The following is a 22,344-nucleotide window of genomic DNA, read 5'->3' on the forward strand; positions in this document are numbered from 1 at the left end:
TCCCGCTCTGAAAGAGCCTGAAAGGAGCTGTTTATGGTGCATTACCAGTCAAGGGTTCAGGTACCAGCGCCTTGTGTCGGGAAGGCCCGGCGGCAGCCCGTGCTGCAGGTGCCAACTAGACAAACGCCCCGGGAGGGGGGCCGCTGTGCAGGGGACAAAGGAGGGTGTTCAGTCGCCGCTGCCATTCGCCCTGTTTCCGCTCTTTCTCCTCTGCTGCCAGAGCCGCCAGCCTAGGGTGCAGACCCAGGTCGTAGGGGTGGGCAGAGAAAGAAGCGGGGGCGCAGGGGAGAGGGGGAGGGAGAGGCAGAAGAGGGGGGTGGTGGTGGAGGAGGGGTGTATGGGGAGCGGGGTGTCCCAGGGAACTACAGTATATTATTTACGGACTTCATTTGAAGGGGAGGCTTTGGGTCTCTACACAGCCCAACCCAGTTTCAAGGGTGAGAGCAAAGGGAGGTCACTAGAGGCTAGAACTTCCTAGTGGAGGCGGGTGCCTTGGGTGGGGGTGGGGGAGAGAAGAGGCATTTTGCTGGGTGTTGGGCCCCCCGCAGAGGCTTGCCTGGATGTATAACTTGAACTTGCCCCCTGGGCCTGAGTCTGAGTGGCGTTTAACAAATGTTCTTGGTTAAAGCAGTGGCCCTCCCCTCACCGGTAGGAGTCACTCAATAGAAACCAAGGAAGGCGCCATACCCTCAATAGGTCACTTCCCAGGGCCCTGTGCTCCCAAAGGTCTCACAGCCCCCCAAGAGGGCTTCTATAAAGCAGAACCTCAAAACGCCTTTCCCTTTGTGTAAAGATTGTTACTTCCTAGGTGGGTCCTCAAAAGCCCTCACAAAGCCAAAATACTGGGGGTGGGGAGTGAGGGTGGGGATAGCACACTCAGAAATAATAATAATGCCGCCATATCAAGGCAAAGTTTGTAAAGTGGTGTTTAATGATTTTCAGGGCCAACATATAAAAGGGAAGTAGGCAGATGGAAATTTTATGTGTGTCTAAAGGAGACATCTAAGTACTCCCAAGTTAGAGGCTGTCTGACTTGTTTCCTTATCTAATATTACCTGGAAACTTCGTTTCCATCATTACTTTTATATGAGTCATCTATTATTAGAATTAGCTTTTGACTTAGTAAAACTGAGTGATTTTCTTAAAGTAACAAGGAAGGTGAGGAAACAATGGTGAGTAGGATGAAGATGGGTACATTTCTGAAAAGAATAGTTTGAAAGTAGAATAAAAAAGAGAGAATAGATATATTCCTTACAAGGAAAGAAAGGCATTCCCATCTTTAAAAAAAAAAAAAAATCACCCCTGCTCTATCATTTTCAACTAAATAAGTTGCCCAAAATAGGTGTGTCTCTCTCTCTCTCTCTCTCTCTCTCTCTCTCTCTCTCTCTCTCTCTCTCTCTCTCTTTTCCCACTTTTATTCAGTCTTTAGCACACTACATTCTGGCCCATACTCTTACACTGAAACTCTCTTGTCATTTTCACTAGTGACTTCCATGTCCCCAAATTTAAGGACAATTTCCATGACTCATCTTGCCTAAAACTGCAGTAAATAGGCCCACTGTTCATCCTGACACCAAGATCAGAATCCTTGCTACCATCTATTTCTTTCAATTCTCCAAGCCCCCTATTTAGTAAGTCACCAAGACCTGGCAGTTCTCTCTTCAAAACCCCTCTCCAATCTGCTGAACCTCCACCCAGCTCAGGCCTTCATGATCTCTCAGCTGTTCTACTGCTGCAGCTTCCTGATTGGTCTCCCTGTCTGTCACCTCACTTCGCTCCAGTCCGTTCTCCATACTGCCGCCTCAGTATTCTTTCTAAATATTGATAGCAAACTCGATTATGCTACCCCCTACTTAAGACCCTTCACTGGCTCTCCATTCTGTGATTAATTATTTATATGTTGTAAGCATGTGCTATGGTAGTGCAACTGTACCAATCACTCACATACATTATAAAAATGTGTAAGACATACAGATTCTTAAAAGAATGAGACAAAATATAGATGATAGTTCTCATATTTTCTTCTCATACCCCAATACATCTTCTTATCCATTCTGGAAATGATTGCTCTATATTACGGCAAATGCCTTAACACAGCTTATACGGTCTTCTTGATTTAAATCCTTCCCACATTCCTATTCTAATCATTTCTCTATACTTCATCTTTCATAAAGTTATTTTATTTCTTTTTAAATATATTTTATTGATTTTTACAAAGGAATGGAAAGGGATAGAGAGTCAGAAACATCGATGAGAGAGAAACATGGACCAGCTGCCTCCTGCACACCCACTACTGGGGATGTGACTGCAACCAAGGTACATGCCCTTGACCGGAATCAAACCTGGGACCCTTCAGTCCTCAGGCTGATGCTCTATCTACTGAGCCAAACCGGTTAGGGCTATTTTATTTCTTGAAATGCCATGATAATCATTCTATTTGTTTCATGTTTATTTCAACCTCTACTCTCCATTATCACTTATTGGCAAGCAAGCTCCAGTGGCTTGACCTACCAGCAACCACAATATGGGTGCCTACTTATGATTAGAAGCTTCTCAGGTTAATTCTTTTTTTTTTTTTCTGTCAGTTTTAAAAAGTTGATGTATAATTGACAATATCTTATTAGTTCCAGGTGTATGTCAGAGTGATTCGATATTTATATATATTAAACTAGAGGCCCAATGCACGAAATTCCTGCAAGAGTAGGCCTTTCTTCTCCCAGCTGCTGGCACCCAGGAACCAAGATCTGGGCTTCCCTTGTAGAGGGAGGCCCCACTCACCCACCGCAGCCTGCTGGCCTGTGGCCTGGGCTCCCTCTGTGGGGTGACCAAGGGGCAATGGCCAGACCCCCTGACCAATTGCATTGAATCTGCCTTGGCTGGCCTGGGCCCATTGGGTGTCATAGCGTGGTCCCAGATGGTCATCTGGACGGTTGTTCCTCTGTTCAGCTGTTTGGTTGATTTGCATATTATGCTTATATTGAATGATCCCCACAATAAGTCTAATTACCACCTATCACCATAAAAAGTTATTACAATATTATTGGCCATATTCCCTAGGTGATCTATTATGTCCCTATAACCTATTTATTTTGTAATTGGGAGTTTGTACCTCTTGATTCCCTTCATCTGTTTCACCACCACCACCCCCCCCAATCCCTCCCTTCTCTGGTAACCACCATTTCCTGTCCTATATCTATGAGTCTGTTTCTGTTTTTTGTGTGTGTGTGTGTGTTCATATATTTTGGTGTTTAGATTTCACATGTAAGTGAAATCATATAGTATTTATCTTTCTTTGTTGGACTTAATTTCACTTAGCATAATATTCTCTGTCTATCCACCTTGTTGCAAATGGCAAGATTTCCCTCTTTTTTTTTTTTATGGCTGAGTAACATTTCGTTACATCTTTATCCATTCATCTATCAATGAACACTTAGGTTGCTTCCAAGCTTGGTTATTATAAATAATGCTGCAATTAATAATATATGTCTTTTAATTAATGTTTTTAATTTCTTCAGATAAATCCCAGGAGTGGAATTTCTAGATTGTAGGATAATGATATTTTTAATTTTTAAAGGAACTGCCATACTATGTTCCATGGCGGCTGCACCATGTTACATTCCCATCAACAGTATATGAGTTCTCTTTTCCCCACATCCTCACTAATACTTGTTGTATATTGTCTTTTTATAGTCAATATAACTATAAGTCAATTATAAGTCTGACTTATAATAGTCAGATTTGAATGTAAAACCTGAAACTGCAAAACTCCTGGAAGAAAACATAGGCAGTAAGTTCTTTTTTCTTTTTAATAAATCTTTATTGTTCATATTATTTAAAAAGTTCCTCATTTTTTCCCTCTCCACCAGGTTCCCATCCCACCCTCTGCCCTTTCCCCATCCCCCATTGTCCTCATCCATAGGTGCACAGTTTATGTTCAGTCTCTTCCCGCACCCACCAATCCCCTTTCCCCTGAAAATCATCAGTCCACTCCCCTTCCATACCTCTGATTCTATTATATTCAACAGTTAATATTGTTCATCAGGTTTTTTAATTCCCTTGGCTTTTAGTTTCACTTGTTGATAGTTATGTATTTGTTGTTCATAATTTTTATCTTTATCTTCTTCCTCTTCCTAAAGAACCCTCTTCAGCAATTCATATAATTCTGGTTTGGCTGTGATGAACTCCTTTAGCTTTTTTTTATTAGTGAAGCTCTTTATCTGGCCTTTGATTCTGAGTGTTAGCTTTGCTGGGTAGAGTACTTTTGGCTGTAGGTTCTTGCTATTCATCACCTTGAATATTTCTTGCCATTCCCGTCTGGCCTGCATGGTTTCTGATGAGAAATCAGCTGACAATTGTATGGGTGCTCCTTTATAGGTAACTACCTGCTTTTCTCTTGCTTTTTTTTTAATATTCTCTCTTTGTCTTTTGCTCTTGGGATTTTAATTATGATGTGTCTTGGTGTGGTCCTCTTTGGATTCCTTTTGTTTGGGGTTCTGTGTGCTTCCTGGACTTGTAAGTCTATTTCTTTCCCCAGGTGGGGGAAGTTTTCTGTCACTATTTCTTTCAATATGTTTTCGGTATCTTGCTCTCTCTCATCTTCTGGGAGGCCCATAATTCTGATGTTGATTCGCTTGAAATTGTCCCAGAGGTTTCTTACACTTATCTTCAACTTTCTGGATTCTCTTGTCTTCTTGCTTCTGCGGATGAGTGTCCTCTGGTTCTTTGTGTTCCAAGTCTTTGAATTGATTCTTGCTATCTTCCATTCTGTTTTTAGGACTCTGTATAATATTTTTTATTTCAAAGAATGTATTCTTTATTTCTTGTTGATCCAGTATTATTTCTAGTTAATCCTTTATTATTTCTAGTTGATCCCTTTTCATATCTTCATAGGTCTTGTGTATTTTATTGACCTTTTCTAGGAGATTCTTGAAAAACCTTATAAGCATGGTTTATAAGTTAACTCTTAATCCAGTCTCTTTTTGTCCTCCAATTCTTTCGTTTGTGATCTGTTTCCTTGTATCGGCATTTTTGCTGCTTCCTTGAGTTGGTAGGGTGGGAGGATCAGCTGTATCTATGTCAGGAGACCGCCTTATTCGACTAGACTTGGAAAACTGCAAGAGCCTCTGTGCTCAGCTTGAATGGGGCAGAGTTTCAGGGTGGAGCCTATAGCCTTGGCTTCCAATTAGCCCCACCCTATGAGGTTCCTGAGTCTCAGTGTTCCTCAGGGTCCTTTGGTACTTGCTGCAAGCACCTCTGAGCGAAAGGTGCCCTAGAGTTTCACCCGCTACCAGACAGTCTAGTCTCTCCCCCAATGAGCCCACAATTGGGGTTCAGTGCAGTTGGAAGTGGGGTTAAGAGCAGTCCGGGCTTATGTTTCTTTCCCACTAGGGCAATCCAGCGGCTCAATCAATAGTCTGTCCTCTGTGCGAAATGTGTGCTACTCAGGGGCTCTGCCTTTCGCTGCTCCCCTGAGCTTCTGCCTTATAGCCCAGATTTCCTCTGTATGAGCCTGGGGCCCAAGGGTCTCGCCCAGAACTGGGGTTCAGTGCTGTCAGAACTTGGGCTCAGCACAGTCCAGAGCTTTTATCTCCTTCCCGCTAGGGAACGCGAGCCAGGCACTCAGCCACCCCTGCTCTCTGGCTCCGTCCTCTCCACACACGCAACGTGTCTCCGTACCTTAGGCTTTTACAGCTCCTCTGATTTTCCTTCTGGTTTTCTCTTTCCTTCTCGTTGTAGAATTCCCAGTCAGTCAACTTTTTTGTAGTTCTGGATAATGTCCACTTTATGTTTTAGTTGTATTTTTTGAAATTGTTGTGTGAGGCTGCAGTTAGGCGGTTATCTATTGTGCCATCTTGGTTTCTCTCCTAGGCAGTAAGTTCTTTGACATCAGTCTTAGTGATATTTGAGGGAACTAGTCTCCTCAGGCAAGATAAACAAAATGAAAAATAAATTAAGAGATTGTATCAAACTAAAAAGCTTTTGCATAGCAAAAGAAACCAACAACAAAATGAAAATGGAACCTACTTATTAGCAGAAGATGGTTTCAAATAATATGTTTGATAGCTGATTTGGTTGGCCTAGCTAGTTTGGCTCAGTGGATAGAGCATTGGCCTGTGGACTGAAAGGTCCCAGATTCAATTCCAGTCAAGGGCACATGCTTGGGGTACGAGCTCAACCCCCAGTAGAGGGCGTTCAGGAGGCATCCAGTCAATGATTCTCTCACATGGACGTTTCTATCTCTCTCTCCCTCTCCCTTCCTCTCTAAAATCAATATATTAAAATATGTTTGATAAGGGGTTAATATCCAAAATATATAAAGAACTTCATATAAAAAACCTGATTAAAAATGGGCAGAGGACTTGAATAGATATTTTTAGAAAGCATTTGAAAAGATGCTTATCATCAGTAATCACCAGGGAAATGCAAATCAAGCCACAGATTAATTCTTATTTGTAAAGCACCCAGAAAGCATAATCTGATCCTTCTGCACTTTTCTTCCAGTCTATCTAAACCTACCCAGGCACTTAAATTTCCCTTAAGTCCTACAGATTTCTAAGGCCAATGATAACATAAATCCCTCAGATCATTTTAATCAGAATGGGGAATGTCATAAAATGGATGATATGTTTACAGCTTTGGTTCCACTAGGCTATTCCTTAACACTCTTAGGAGTCTCGGTATATATTCCTGATTCCATCTTGAATTTTCACAATGGGTCTATACTCAGGCCTGGTAGGTTCCAAGTTTCTAAAAATAAAAAATAAATACAAAGATCAGGAGCATAAGAGAAAACAAGAGGATATGTAAGTTATCTGCCAGTGAGTCAGCTCCAACTCCTGGATACCTTATGAATGAGTGATGTTCACAGTGTCCTGTCCTCGGCAGCCCTGCTCAGCTCCTGGAGACGCGTGCCTGTGGATTCTGTTATGGAGTCAATCAGGCTCATATTTGGTTTCTCTTGTCCTGCTGCCTTCTATTTTTCTCAACATCATTGTCTTTTCCAAAGAAACCTGACTCTTCATGATGTGCCCGAAGTAGGGCACCTTCAGTTTTATCATTTTGCCTCCAGTGATGTTTGAGGCTTCATTTGCTCTAGAACCCACTTGTTCATCTTTCTGGTGGTTCCGGGTATCCATAAAGCTTTTCTCCAACACCAAATTTCAAATAAATTGTTTTTTTCCCCCTATCAGCCTATGCACTGTCCAACATTCACATCCATACATAGTAATTGGAAATATGAGTGTGTGGATGATCTTAGAGATGCAGGAGGTATGACCTGAACTGTGAAGTCCCAGGACTGAGTGGTGCTCTAGCGACAACAAAATTATCTGATGGTAAATTCATGTCATATCTTTGCTCTTTGTGATCTTTCCTAATTCTTCCATGGCTGCTCTTCTGAGTCTCCTGATTTCTTGGATTCATTTGAATTGATGACTAAACCAGGGTAAGCAAAATCATTAACAATTTCAATGTCTTCATTGTCTAAATTAAAACTGTGTATTTCTTCTGTAGTCATGATTTTGTCTTCTTGATGTTCGGGTCCATCCTGCTTTGACACTTTCTTCTTTCAATGTCATCAGAAGTTGTTTCAAATCAGTGCTACTTTATTCTGGTCAGATGGTGTCATCTGCATATCTTAAGTTACTGCTATTTCTTCCATCCTGAGGCAAATATAGGGAAATGGGTTTCCAAGGCTGGCAAAGACTAAATGAAGGTAAGATTCAAGGGGCATAAGGAAATTTCTGATTACCCTCAACATGCTTTCAAAAGACCGCAATAAGGCCACACACGCCACATTAAAATATTCATTCCTGTGGTTTATGGCTCTACCTTTCAAGGGCACTAATAAAATGCCAGAGACAGGACAATTTGGTTGCTATGTGCTGCTCACACCTTAGTGGAGCAGATGTTTTCCTTTATGGCCTCTAGCTGAGACCAATGGCCCTGAAGTAATCAGCTTTTAAAGAGGGCAAAAAGGATAATTTGGAGCACTGGGCATTCTTTGAGGACACGGGTCTTGGTGGGACATATATGTGGTCATCATGAGGCCACTGCATTGGCTGGGTTGGGGATGGAGAGTGGAGGCAGATGTTTGAATTTGAATTCAGATTTATATGAGTCAAATGTCCATGTTTTTCCATTCTCTACTCTTTTATACCCTTTTCACTTTCAAACCCTTCCTCTTGATTTTCCCCGTCTCATTTTACCTCATTTCCTATTTTCTTTGCTTTCCTTTCCCTCCTTGCTATGTAATCTTTTCACCTGAAGCCAAACATGTGTATTTTGATAATCATTTGGAACAGTATTTCTCAAACTTGAGTTTTAATATAGGTATATATTTATAAGTGTGTACATATTTACAAATACACATATGCGCATATACTTAGATATAAATTTTTGCCCTTTCATAGAAGAAAAAAAGCAACAACCAATAAAATCTTTTACAGGGCTTCCATCTCAGTTTAAATGATTATTAATTTAAAATTGCTTGACTATTTACAAATAAAAAGTTGGTATAAATTCTAAATGTGTGTTGTTCTTAAATAGCTACAGAACCAACAAATAAAAAATTAAATCTATAAATCAGTGAAATTCAAATGAAACTTAATTTAATGTGAGAGACAATATGACTGTTGTGATGACATTTGTCACTTGTGGAATTGACATGATGGTGGTCCCTCGCTTCAGTCCACTGTGTGGCATATGATGATGCTGCTCCCCTCCCTGAACTCTCCAGGTTAACTAAACTATCATGATAACCTTGATTCTCTAGCTTATTGGTCTTTGATTGGCACAGCCATAGTATCGGTGACTTTTCTGTAGTGTGAAGAAATTAAAACAGGCTATTTGTCACCACCATAATCATAAACACAGATGTAAACTCAGATTCAGGCTTTAAGTTCAAAGACCGGGCCAGTTTATAAGGTGGTTGACCAGATGTACCAAAACATACTTGTACTTTGTTGTCATAGTGTTTTTAAGATTATCTTCTAAACAAGGTTACAAAATTGGGGGGGAAAGAGTCACAATTAACTTCTGAAGCCCTGATTTAAGAAATATGGAAAAATCAGAAATCCATGAACGCAAGTGATCCAAGAGAGGCCCTCATCGGGATCATCACACTCCTGGACAGGGACACTCCCTCTGTCATGAAGGGGGAAAGGGCCATAAATACAATCTACTGACTTCTGAAGCATGTGAAGATTGTACCAGGTGACAGGCCCAGCTTATTTTTCCTTCCAGCTGAGGAAAGACCTCTGGCTTCTCTGCAAGGCCAGTGCGCATGGAAGAGTAAGGAGAAAGCAGACTGCCACCCAACTCCTGGCACAGAGAGATTAGGTCACATGCCCAAACAGCTGATCAGTGGCAGAGCCATGGGGCTCCAGGCTGGCAGGCTTCAGGGCCCACGTGCCTGAGCTCTGTGCTACCCACCTCTCTGGCTGGATCCTCGGAACTGCAGCAGAGAATGAGGTGCTGCTTCCCATTTGACAAAAATACGCTCAAATCTCTAAGTGGGGTCTTTCTTGTGTGCCCAACCTGAGGCATGGTCAGGTACACGCAGGAACTTATTTTGTGCACTACACAAGCATGAAAGCTACATTTCCAGGCAGTTTTCCCAAATGACTGATTTTCTTTGTTTAATACAAGACACTGCCCTGCTTGAACCAGGCACGGTCTGGCATCAACCTCTTCAAGCACAGGTTAACCCAGCTGGAGATCAGCTTTTGTTCTAAACAGAATTTCATGAGAACAACAATAAAAGTGTCACCGCAATACCCCAATATCTATAGGACCACTGATATGAGTGAAAACTATTATTATTGATAGGAGGTTGAAAAAATTCTGAGGGAATCAAAATCCTGGCCTGCCAAGCAAGGAATACAATCCCTAACTGCCCTCCCCTGCTGGCCTGTAGTCTTAGTGTCCTTTTCTCTTTCCTTCTAGTTTTAGAATTTCCACTCTGCCAGCTTTCCAGTGGTTCTGGACGACGTCCACTGTGTCTTCCAGTTGCAGTTTTGAAATTGTTGTGCGAGGTAGCAGTATAGATATTTACCTATTCCGTCATCTTGGTTTCTTCTAAAAATATATTTTAAAAAAATGAACCATAATTCATGTAAGGCCATACAGATGGACATAAAGACAGAAAACACATGTAACTTTGAAAAAAAATTAAACAGATAAAAGCCCCCAATTCATGTTTGTATTAAATTATTTATTTATTTATTTATTTATTTATTTATTTATTTATTTAAATTCACTGCTCACTGTGGAGGCCAAGACACAGAAGTCTGGTAATAATGACTTTGTAGTGTTTACATTACTGAAGGTCAAACACCTTTCGAAATAACAAAATTGAAGGGTAAAGCTCAGAAGCTTTGCTATTCACCAAATAAACCTTGGCAGAAACCATTTATTTGGATAATTATATCAGCATTTTAGTGTTTCTCCCTCAGAAGATTAATATTTAACAACAGGAAATATACAGGTAAGAAGAAAGGCGGTAGGTATTTGATAACTTGGATTTTCTTTGTTTTATGGCAACCATATGCTTCCTGCCCTTGTTCCCAGATGGGACATGGTCCAGTTTTGTGTTTTAGACTGAGTAACCTCAGAGTGAGGAGTGTCTACTGGGAAGCCCTGGAAAGTGATGCCAATATCTCCACCACCTTGGACTGGAAATCCACTTATTTCAATTCATGGCTCCCATGATGCCAGCTGTGTCACTCCAGGAGAGTTACTTGGCCTTTCTGAATCCTACTATTTGCAAACAATAAAAATATGCTCAGGTAACCTCACAATGCTGCATTAGGAGCAAACAAGCCAATCCATGTGAAAATCGCATTTAATCATCTATATTACATGTAGAGACTAAAGAGGGACCGAAGGATGCTATATAACACATATGAGGTAAGGAGCCAGCCACCCAAACCTGGTGTTAACTATGATTCTTTCTATTATTTGGCTGTGCAGTCATGGATTTAAGGCCAAATCTCATTCAATCACTGATTGAAGTAAGATACCCTTCAGCTTGCAGAGTTATGAGGGTGAATGATAAGTATGTCTGAAAGTCCTCTCGAATGCTCATTCCCATCTCCTCTAACATTAGCCTTATTCCTTGTACCTGTCTTAGGATAGAATAAATAGAAGACCTTCAAACCAAATGAAGGAGCTCAGAGTAGTGGAAAGAAGAGTAGGAGGGAAACAAAGTAGACCAGAGAGAGATCAGCATGTCATTTGAGGACTTGAAAAGCCAATTAATGACTAAGTAAATACCTCAGGAGAATGGAGGGTAGGTGGTTAGAGGAAGGCCTTTGAAGCTGAGTTAAGGAGATTGGCATCTTCAAGGCAAGTCATTTCCAAAATGGCACAAAATGACACATGGTCACGGAGGACCTTCTGAGAAAAAAAAAAAAAAAAAAAAATCCATAATCTGTCTGTATAGTACGACTTTTGGAACCAGAGAACGTCCTGTAATCCAATCTTTAATGTTGCACACTTTGTCTTGTGCTGGGAATTGCAGCATTCAGTGGTTCCTCCCTCAGTACATCAGGAGATGCAGCCAGGACTCTGGAGAGTCGAGGCTGGAGACCAGGAAGATGGTACTTGGTAATCTGAACCAAGTTTACAACAGGGCCTGTCCTAACTACACTACATATTAATATAAATACATGTTTTATGTGTGAGTGAAAGCAGCACTGGAATCCACTCTCAGCAGCCAGTGGAACTGGCACAGAGCTGAAATGGATGAGGACTGATGGCAGCCTGCTGTGTTACCTTAGGAAAGTCACTGAGAGATCTTTCAGCATTAACACGTGATTCTAGTTTTCAAATCCTTTCCTATTGCTGTAGGGATAAAGGATGGGATGATGAGGGCACCCAAAGTCAGAGAAGAAAGATTTCACAGAACAACGGAGGGAGGGAGAATAGCAAAGGAAGGGGAAGTGGACCCAGAAGAGGACAAACCAGATACCTGGCATCACCCCTGGGTTATGAGTGGGGAAGGGAGCATTTAGGGTCAGGGGGAATTAATATAAACCCATTTTCAGGTTGGGGGATAGACCATGAGTCACATCCACAAGCACCTGCTTGTAGGCACTAAGTGAGGTGTGGGATACTCTGGGGATACCTGGTTTCAGTGGCATTTAGGCTCCAGCAGGGAGGACTCAGCCAGGCACTGAGCACTCTGGGGACGTAGCAGCGAAGGCTGAAGGAGGAGGAGAGCCTGGACACTGCACTCTACATTAGCGGGCTTTGCCCGAAATGCATCCTGGGAAGGAGTCCGGGACCTGTGTTCCAAGTCTCCAATCACTGTTCCTAGAAGCTGGGGGAAGAGTTTTGAAATGTATAATGGGAAACAGATGAACAAGTATTCAGGTCCTTGAGACCGATGGGAGGGAGAAAGGCAGAGGGAGAGAAAGAAAAAATGCCCAGGGAGAGAAAGGGGGTGCGGCAAGGTTTTCTGGATGCCCAGTGGCTCTTTACAGTATTAATAGTTCTGGAACTGAGCACCTCAAAGAGAGCAGAGGCTTCCGAGCAGCCCTGAAGATGTGGCGGGGTCCAGCACTGAGTTCTCTTCAAAAGACTTGAAAGTATCTCAAGGCTTCAGCAGAATTTGACACTAACAAGAACCAAGCACCCCTGCAACTGTCTATGGGATGATGCTGTTTTATAATGAGGCAAAAAATAAACCTTTATTAGGTTAAGGGACACTTCTCCTGAAGACAAATTGTAGAGAGACTTGAAGCTGTGTCCTGCTCTCCATGAAATACCTTTTGATCTTGTCTCTCTCCATGTGCCCCCACTGACCCGAGGACCCAGGGAGTGAAGAGGGGCTGGAATGGGAATGCAGACGTCCAGCCTGGCAAGACAACGAGAGCCCAGCCATCTCCTCACCCAAGCTGCTGCCTCAAGAGGCAGAGGGCCTCTGTCCACACTGTCACCTCCAGTGACAAGAGAAAATATCCTTTCTTAGGGGTGAAGTCTCTCTTCTTTTTATTGAAGAGCGATCTTGTCTTACTTAAGGAAGTAATGTGTGCGCTTGTGTGCCCACACTAGTATCCCAGCAACTATAGGCCTAGCCCTTACTTCCCAATGGGACCAGTCTGCAATCCTCTAAGCCAGTGGTTCTCAACCTTTCTAACGCCTTTAATACAATTCTTTTAATACAACTTTAATTCAACCCTTTAATACAATTCCTCATGTTGTGGTGACCCCGAACCATAAAATTATTTTTGTTACTACTTCATAACTGTAATTTTGCTACTGTTAATGAATCGTAAGGTAAATATCTGTGTCTTTGATTTAGCAAAATTACAGTTATGAAGTAGCAATGAAAATAATTTTATGGTTGGGGGTCACCACAACTTGAGGAACTGTATTAAAGGGTCGTGGCATTAGAAAGGTTGAGAACCTATTATACTTCTCTAAGAGGAAATGGTGGGGGTAGGAAGGGAAAGGGTGAGGAAGGTTGTCTGCCACAATGACTATCTTCTCTTTCCTCCTACCCCACGCTCATCCTTGCAGTCCAGGAGCTGCCAATAGCATCCATGCTAGCTTTGCTCAGCCTCATTGGATAGTAAGGTTCCCCTCCACAGCCCATTAGCTCACCCGGGTGCCCAAATACATTTGTGTACTCTTCCACAAGCTCATCAAACACATGTAAGATGATTTTCATTGGAATCTGATTTAAAATCACACGGGATGCCGAGACCGGTTTGGCTCAATGGATAGAGCGTCGGCTTGGGGACTGAAGGGTCCCGGGTTCGATTCCGGTCAAGGGCATGTACCTTGGTTGCGGGCACATCCCCAGAAGGCGGTGTGCAAGAGGCGGCTGATCGATGACTCTCTCATCGATGTTTCTAACTCTCTATCTCTCTCCCTTCCTCTCTGTACAAAATCAATAAAATATATTTTAAAAAATAAATAAATAAAATCACACGGGATAAAACACACTTGCTGACTCCCATGTCCCCCAGCCACCCCGCCCCCCAACATATCCATGACACAAACACACTTTCTCCAGAGCCACCTAGATGTACCAGAGATAGGGCTTGAAGAGAACCTTTACAGACTGGGATCCAGTCTTTCATTGAATGGTTACCCATATTTTGGATATGGCATTGAAGTCTGGTCACTTGTCATCCTCCCAAGTGATTAGGCTGACCCAAGGCCATGTTTCCACGTGGCTTTAATCTAACCATTTGAGGAAAGGAGAGGAAAGCCTTTACAAAGTAAAGAGAATGGGATGCCCACCACCATCTGGTGACATCCCTGGTTTTGACCCTCCACCCACAACAGTTTCCCTCTTTTTGAGAAGAGAAAGATAAATCTAAATGCAGGATGTTGCAGTTGGGGCTCTCACAAGGGGAGCCTGTCCACATTTGCATCATTTTAAGAACAATCGTCTCACTAGAAAGAGGCGGGGCTGAGAAGCTAACACCCCGCTTGGGGGTGGGGGGTATCCCATGATTCCCTGCACACAATGGTATACTTTGCTTGTGGTTTGCATATGAATACATATGCATCCTATTCCCACCAGAAAAAAAAGTAGACTTTTTAAATGATCAAAGTAATAAAATTGTGTTACAACACAAATAAAAGGGTGGAGAGCAGACAAAAGAAATTAAGAATTTACAATGACATCACCAGAATATTGGGAAACTGTCTGGGGTTCTTGACTCTGCCTCCTATCTGCTGCAAATTGGGTAATCTCAGATCTTCTACTAATCTTTTGCCCTTAACATTTTGATCTCAGAATTCAGGTAAATACAGTGCAATGTCTAAAACCAAGAAATTTGTTTAAGTCTTAGTCTTTAAGAGGCATAAACCTGGATGTTGAGTTGAGAAGCCTCTGGTGGGACGAAGCTCTGGAAAAGAAAAAGGAAGTGGCTGACCGGGAAGAGGACACCTCAGTCCGCTACTGAGAGAACCCGCGCCTTCGCGCCACTAACTCTGTGAGGTGGGAGCTGAGCCTGGCTTTTACCAGGACTTGCCCCGACCTTGGAAGTGTTTCTTTGTTACTCTTAAACTGAGGAATTCGTGTTGCATCGCAGTTTGTGATGAAGTGTGTCGCGGAGCAGAGTGCATACGGTTGGGGGGTAGGGGTGGGGGTGGGGGTGGGGAATATCAAGGATGGTCTTGGTGGCCAGTCAGAAAGGTGAGAAACTCAGGTTTACACTCTGCCCTTTAACGTCCAGCCGCCCCCCTGCCCCGGGCAGCTCCGGAGAAGACAATTCAATGAACTCCTTTTGTACCAAGTTTTATTGATCCGAACCCCTAAAATATCAATTTGCTTTCCGCAGAAACGTGCCCCACTGAGCTGCCTTGCTAGGTACCCCCTCCTGCATTCCCACTTATTCCCCCGGGCCCGAGTATGGGAGGCGAGGGGAGGCCAGCCCAGAGAGAGCGTCGCTGGGGACGGATACCGCATCCTAGTTGGGCTTCGTAGGTGCTGGAGACCCGAAGGCTCGCGCCTCTAGACCCGCACAGCGTCTCTTCTCTGCTGCAAACCGGGTAACCTCAGCTCTTCTAATCATATAAATCCTTTGCCCTTAACTTTTTGCCTTTGAAACCCACTGGCACACATCGTGCCAACTTTACAAGAATCCTTGAAAGGTTCGGAGATGAGTTAGAACCCGGCTGGAGGCCAACGCGCCCCGGACCTGGAGTTGGCCAAATGCATCAACCCGGACACCCCAGGTTGCGGGCAGTTTCTGCGCTCAGCCCCGAGGAGGAGAGCGTTCCGCGCGTCACCCGTTCCCGCTGCCTGAGCCATCAGTGTCAGCGCACATCCTTAGGACTTTCTGTAGCTGTGCTGATACCCCAGCCCTGGGGCAAAGTGTGTGTGTGGCGGGGGGGGGGGGGGGGGGGGGGAAGCTCTGTGCAGCGCGTGTGTGAACAGGCAGCGGACGCAGCAGGCTGCAGGTGCCTCGGGTGGTGCGCCCCGCAGGTACGCGCCGCAGGACAGGGCTGGGAGGAGCAGGAAGAGCCCCGGGCAACGCAGACCCCGCCTCCTCCCCACCTCCGGAGCTCCCAACCCCCAGAGAGCCCTTCCGGCCGCGCCGCGGGCCGGGCCCCCCGGCCCCCCTCCCGCCAGCTGGCGCGGTGATTGGCTGGCGCCGCGGGGCCCCGGCACGCGCCTGGGGATGTAGCTATAAGAACCCTCGCGTGCCGGCCCTCGGCGGCAGCAAGTTGGCCACCGCCCTCACAGGCGCAGCGCGGGTTCGGCCGGAGCGCAGGGGCCTCGGGCACTCCAGGGAGGCCGGGGGCGGGGGGCTGGGGGGCCGTTCCCACTGCCTCCCGCGCAAGAACCAGGGAGACAGGGAGGGGACTGCCAGAGTAGCATAAAACTGCAACACCAAACCCCCCACAGAGCCACCTCCGGATACCGGTCCCACGGAGGCGCAGAGCATGGACGCCGTGCTGCTAGAGCACTTTCCCGGGGGCCTGGACGCCTTCCCGTCTCCTTACTTTGACGAGGAGGACTTCTTCACAGACCAGTCCTCTCGGGACCCTCTGGAGGACGGCGATGAGCTGCTGGTGGACGAGCAGGCCGAGGTGGAGTTCCTCAGCCACCAGCTGCACGAATACTGCTACCGCGACGGGGCGTGCCTGCTGCTGCAGCCCGCGCCCCCGGCCGCCCCGCACGCGCTCGCCCCGCCGCCCTCGGGGGGCCCCGGAGAGCCGGAGGAAGGCGGCGGAGGCTACTGCTGTGAGGCGGGGGCGCCCCCGGGCGGCTTCCCCTACTCGCCGGACTCGCCACCCCCGTGCCTCGCCTACCCGTGCGCCGGGGTGTCCGTGCTGTCCCCCGGGACCCGACTGCGCGGCCTGAGCGGGGCGGCGGCGGCGCGGCGGAGGCGGCGGGTGCGCTCGGAGGCCGAACTGCAGCAGCTGCGCCAGGCGGCCAACGTGCGGGAGCGGAGGCGCATGCAGTCCATCAACGACGCCTTCGAGGGGCTGCGCTCGCACATCCCCACGCTGCCCTACGAGAAGCGCCTCTCCAAAGTGGACACGCTGCGCCTGGCCATCGGCTACATCAACTTCCTCAGCGAGCTGGTGCAGACGGACCTGCCGCTGCGCGGCGGCGGCCGGGGCCCTGGCTGCGGCGGGCGCCTGAGTGGGGACATCCCCGGCGGCCAGGCCCAGAAAGTCATCATCTGCCATCGGGGCACCCGTAAGTGCGTTCCCATTCCAGCTCAGGGCGACGGGGACGCATGCGGGAAGGTCTTGGAGGGGCTGGGAGAATAGGCTGACAAGCCGATTGACGGAAGGACAGATGGTCCATGGGGCACCAGCGACCTTGAGCGCCTGCTGGCATTTATCAGGTTTTTTATTTCCCCCTCCACTTTGACCGCGGCTCAGAGGGCGCGCGACCACAAAGGACGTGCAGCTCCTGGGATTCCGGGGCGGGGGCGCTGGGGGCTTGTGCCGCAGAGAGAAAGGGTCATTCTAATGAAGCCCAAGGCGCCTGCTCTGTGGAGGCGCCCGGCATAGACCCCAAGGACTGGGGGGCTCCGCTGGGGATAGAGGTGGACATTCACACTCTGTTGTTCCTTCTCACCTCCTCAGGGTCCCCCTCCCCCAGCGACCCGGATTACGGACTCCCGCCCCTTGCAGGACACTCTCTCTCATGGACTGATGAAAAACAACTCAGAGAACAGAATATTATCCGGACAGCCAAAGTGTGGACCCCGGAGGACCCCAGAAAACTCACCAGCAAGTCTTCCTTCAACAACATAGAGAACGAGCCGCCCTTTGAGTTTGTGTCCTGAGAAATCACAGACTCGCCTGGTTGGGTCTCTGTGCATATTGTACATGCAAATGTCTATGATGTAAATGTAATTTAAGAATCGCATTTTTTTTCTAATGGCAATCAACGGTTTGTTATTTATCTATTTATTATGCTTGTTGAGTTAATGAAATAGTTCTCTTTTTTAAATATATAATTTATATAATTTATCCTGATTTTCTAAAAAAATATGCAATAGCCTGTGATTCCCCCAGCACCTTTGGCAGAGTGTTGTTGGAAGAACTCTGTCTAGAAAATTGTGCTAATTTATTGACAGATTTGGTTTATTTCTAAGCGATGTTAATAAATGTACTTGTTTTCTACGTGTCATTTGTTCAATACATGTTGGGGGTAGCTGTATTTCTAAAAAGAAGAATAACTTACTTTGTAAAAGGTCATCGAACCAGAGACTCAAAAAAACGTAGCTGTCTAGCAAGAAACCACATGTTAGTGAGATTTAGCTGAAAGGAAGTGCATTGAAGGGTTAGGCCTCAACTCTCCAAGAGTGCTCTTCTTCTGTATCACCTGCCCTAAATGGTGACTTTTGCCAGTATTTTTATCCTATGTTTCAAACACTATGGTGTAATTATACCCATTTTTCAGAGGGGAAAGCTGAGGCTCAGAGACAATATTTAACTTAACCAAGGTCACCTCTACCCTGCATAATCATAGTGTATGGACTGAATTTGCTGTGTGTGTGTGTGTGGGGGGGGTAGTTTTGGGCTTGGCTGTTGGAAAGAGTCTTTCTGCTTCCATGGGCTGGTTGCTCTTGAGCTTCTCCGTGGTCTATCCCTTCTTCAGCTGCAGCATCGGGTACATGGAACTTAAACATATTCCTATTAACCACTGTGGGCTCGAATGCCTCCCAAAAAAATCCAGGGTCCTTGTTAGGTAAGGCGAGAGAAAGCGCATACCCCCTTCCTCAGCCACTTCTGCAAATGTGTTATTTCTAAAACTGCGTTTCGCTTCCAACAGAATCTCATCTCCCTTGGTAAGCAGCCTGATCCTGGAGGCAGGCGAGCCTCTAGCGGAGGGCGGACGGCCGCCCCCTAGCGACGGGGAGCGGCTCGACGGTGCGGCCGGGGTCGCTCAGCCGGAAAGCCCTGAAAACCCGGCGGGGGAGAGGTCTCCTTCGCTACTTCCCGCACCTCCTCGGCCCTCGGGGGACTTTCCCTTGTGGGCCCAGCCAAGCCCGGGCTTGCGGAGGCTGACCCGGGGCCGGCGCGCTCGGACACCACGGGCGCGAAGGGAAAGTGCGGAGAGGACCGCGCGCGGCACATGCGCACCGTTCCGCGGTCCCGCCGCCTCAGCGCAGCTAAAGCCAGACCAAGGAGGTTGTTGCTCTACCACCAGGACCAGCCTGGTCTTCCAGGGTATAAACAGGAATTTTCCCGGTACCCCGGCCCTGTCGACAACATGCTAATTGCTTTAACATAGTTTCAGACCCACCTAGGGCTTCCCCGCGCCGAGGGTGCTATGGACATCGTCCAAGAGCAATTAAAAAGAGGCTGCGAGTTCGACCCCCGCAGCGCGGCCCAGCCAGACACCGGGAGATGCTGAATCCCAAGAGATGCAGAATCCCAGGAGGCCCTTGACGGTGGACACTCCTTCCGGCCATCGCAGCCTCTCCCGTCCCTCCCCCTGAAAGATGGAGATTTCACACTGGAGTCCGAATTTGGAAACCAGAGAAAATAATTCGATTTTGTCCTGTATTAGGGTCTCGTTAAACATAAAAGTTGCTTTTGCACAAACGCTTCTATCAGGCATGTAATCTCATTACACTCATTAGAAAGTCAAATGTTAGGCAGACTTCCACTTAATTATAAGTTATGTAAGTATTGTACTTTTCCTTGGACGGAGTAGACCTGCGTTTCCATTAGCATGGGCAATGTGGCACTCTGAAGTTAAAACACTACAACCATTGTGATGTGGCACCTTTTCTTTTGCGTGCCACTTTTTTCGTGATTCAATGCTTCAACACATCCTTTAGTGCGGTGCAGATGAAGCGGAAGAGCCGGGCTGAGCTTGTAAAACACCAGGGTCTCTATCTTGTCACTCTTCTGTCCTGACTTGGCAAGTCCCTTTAAACACAACCTTCAAAGAGACTGACAGCTTCTTTTTATTTACTCATAATCCATTCATTCTAGTGTAGCAGTTCTTTAAACAAAAATGTGGCAGTAAAAGCAGAACAAACGTATCATTTCAGAGTCTCCTTTGGTGTCAGAGGGGCCTGAGCTGCTCCTGGTGAAGGAACTGCTCTCCTCGCAGCAGCTCCAGGCTGAGGAGCCTCCAGACTGGGGCATCCCTGGCCAGCCAGAGCCGCAGCCTGGCCCTGGGAGGACCGGTATGGGGGCACTTTCTTTGAGTGGCAGGTTGATTCAGGGTCCTTCTAAGTCAACATGTTTCTTTCAACTTAACAAAAATAGTGTATGAAAAGAATTGATATTTATCAGTTATCCTCAATGGCTACAGAGACCCTTTGGTGAGCCCTGCTCTTCCGAAAACCCATCAGCTCCTGCTAAAAACCCAGCAAACTATCAGAGCAAAGAGTTTAAAGTCCTCCATGGCAGCGTTGGTCCATTTAGCATAATAAAGAAGCTGCAATCCCAGAACTGGTGCATTTTATGAACGCAACCCTGTGAGCTGGCTAAATCATTCGCTAATGGTCAGCCAAAACCGGTTTGGCTCAATGGATAGAGTGTCAGCCTGCGGACTGAAAGGTCCCGGGTTCGATTCCGGTCAAGGGCATGTACCTTGGTTGCGGGCACATCCCTGGTAGCGGGTGTGCAAGAGGCAGCTGGTCGATGTTTCTCTCTCATTGATATTTCTAACTCTTTATCCCTCTCTCTTCTTCTCTGTAAAAAATCAATAAAATATATTTTTTTAAAAAAATCATTCGCTAATGGTCACTTACCCTTCACTGTTACCAAGGATAGGGGGAGAGACGGAAGAGTGAAGAAAGTTTGGGTAGAATGCCCCCTCTCCTCCTACAATTCGCCCCTTCCTCCCATAAGATATACTTCTTTAATTCCAGCCCATCCCAGGTTACTGTGCCATTCTGCCTTGGTGTCAGAGTGCCAATGACTACTTATTAAAAGCCCCTTCTCGCCCTAGCCGGATTGGCTCAGTGGATAGAGCGTCCGCCTGCAGACGGAAAGGTCCCAGGTTCAATTCTGGTCAAGGGCATGTACTTTGGTTGGGGGCACATCCTCAGTAGGAGGTATGCTAACTCTCTATCCCTCTCTCTTTCTCTCATACAAAAAAAAATCAATAAAATATATTTTAAAATAAACAAACGCCCCCTTTCCCCATCCATCTCTCCCATACATTTCTTTAAAAAATATATATATTTTGTTCATTTTTTACAGAGAGGGATAGAGAGTTAGAAACATTGATGAGAGAGAATCATAGATCAGCTGCCTCTTGCACACCCCTTACTGGGGATGTGCCCACAACCAAGGTACATGTCCTTGACGAGAATCGAACCTGGGACCTTTCAGTCCACAGGCCAGCGCTCTATCCACTGAGCCAAACCGATATCAGCTCTCCCCTACATTTCTGATGAGCATTAGGGTTAGGGTCCTCTCATTGCTGCCTTAAAAGATGTTAGGTGCCACCAAAAGGTGGCTTCTTCCTATTTTCAGAGGCTGGGCACCTGAGGCACCACACCTCTCCCTTTTGTTTCCTCGGGGAATTCTCAATCGGGAGGTGAGAGTGGGTGGAGCAGCACCTGAGGCGAGGGGAGAAGGTGGGTGTGAAGAGGAGAGGGGAGCCAGTTTCCCATCCTGAGCTGGGTGGCCCCTGGGATGGAGCCTGCTTGAGGAGCCTCTTCCTTCCCGAGGAAACACTATGGATTAAGGGAAAACCCTCATAAAAGATTAATCCTGAAGCCTGGGGGGTCCTGTAAGGCAGAAAAAGTAGGTGGGAAAGAGAATGGGCTTCCCACCCCAGGCTGAGAGCAGCGCGCATAAAGCAGCTCCTGGGAGCTCCTGTGAACCGGGCTTCGGGGCATTCCCAGGACTGCTCATCTGCCAGCACCCGGATTAACGCCCCTCGGTGGAGAGGGTGTGAAGCCTCTTAAATCCATAAACTCATCCCGTGTCTATTAATGGGCCTTTGCAGTGGCACCGAGTACCAGCTGCAAGGTTGAACAAACACCAGTTGAGCACTCCCTGGCGAACCTCCCTCGCTCCCTAGCCCTCCCCTTCACAGCCTTTCCAAAGCCTCCTGCCTGCAGCCTGTGGGAATGGTCCTAAATAATTCCACAGCCAATTGCGTCTTTGAGATCTGGAGTCCCTGGTAGGGAGCGATTCCCACGATGGGATGCGGGGTCTGGCCAACAGGTGTTCGGATTTGGCCCAGGGAGATGGGGAAACCCAGGGAGGGAGACGGGCCTGCCAGAAAGCAGGCTGCCCAGGGCCTCCCGGCTTTACAGGCCGTGGAAGCGGCAGACAATCGAAATGATATCTTTATTGCTAGGTTCATGTCCTGGGCTATAACATATCAATCCCTGTCGTGGTTCTCTAGGATGCACCTGGTATTTCAAACTTGTTCTT

At 46.5% G+C, this 22,344-nt stretch overlaps 1 protein-coding gene across 1 annotated transcript; it reads left to right on the forward strand.

Moving 5' to 3' along the window:
- The first annotated feature begins 16,291 nt into the window (after positions 1–16,291).
- On the forward strand, positions 16,292–18,104 carry PTF1A (pancreas associated transcription factor 1a). The gene is made up of 2 exons (XM_036417686.2): positions 16,292–17,173; positions 17,569–18,104. Exons 1-2 carry the CDS (start codon positions 16,411–16,413, stop codon positions 17,769–17,771), a joined length of 966 nt encoding a protein of 321 aa, XP_036273579.1. The 5' UTR covers positions 16,292–16,410; the 3' UTR covers positions 17,772–18,104.
- Positions 18,105–22,344: the final 4,240 nt, after the last annotated feature.

The sequence above is a fragment of the Pipistrellus kuhlii genome, unplaced genomic scaffold (genome assembly GCF_014108245.1).
Source record: "Pipistrellus kuhlii isolate mPipKuh1 unplaced genomic scaffold, mPipKuh1.p scaffold_m20_p_1, whole genome shotgun sequence".
NCBI classification, from domain to species: Eukaryota; Metazoa; Chordata; class Mammalia; order Chiroptera; family Vespertilionidae; genus Pipistrellus; species Pipistrellus kuhlii.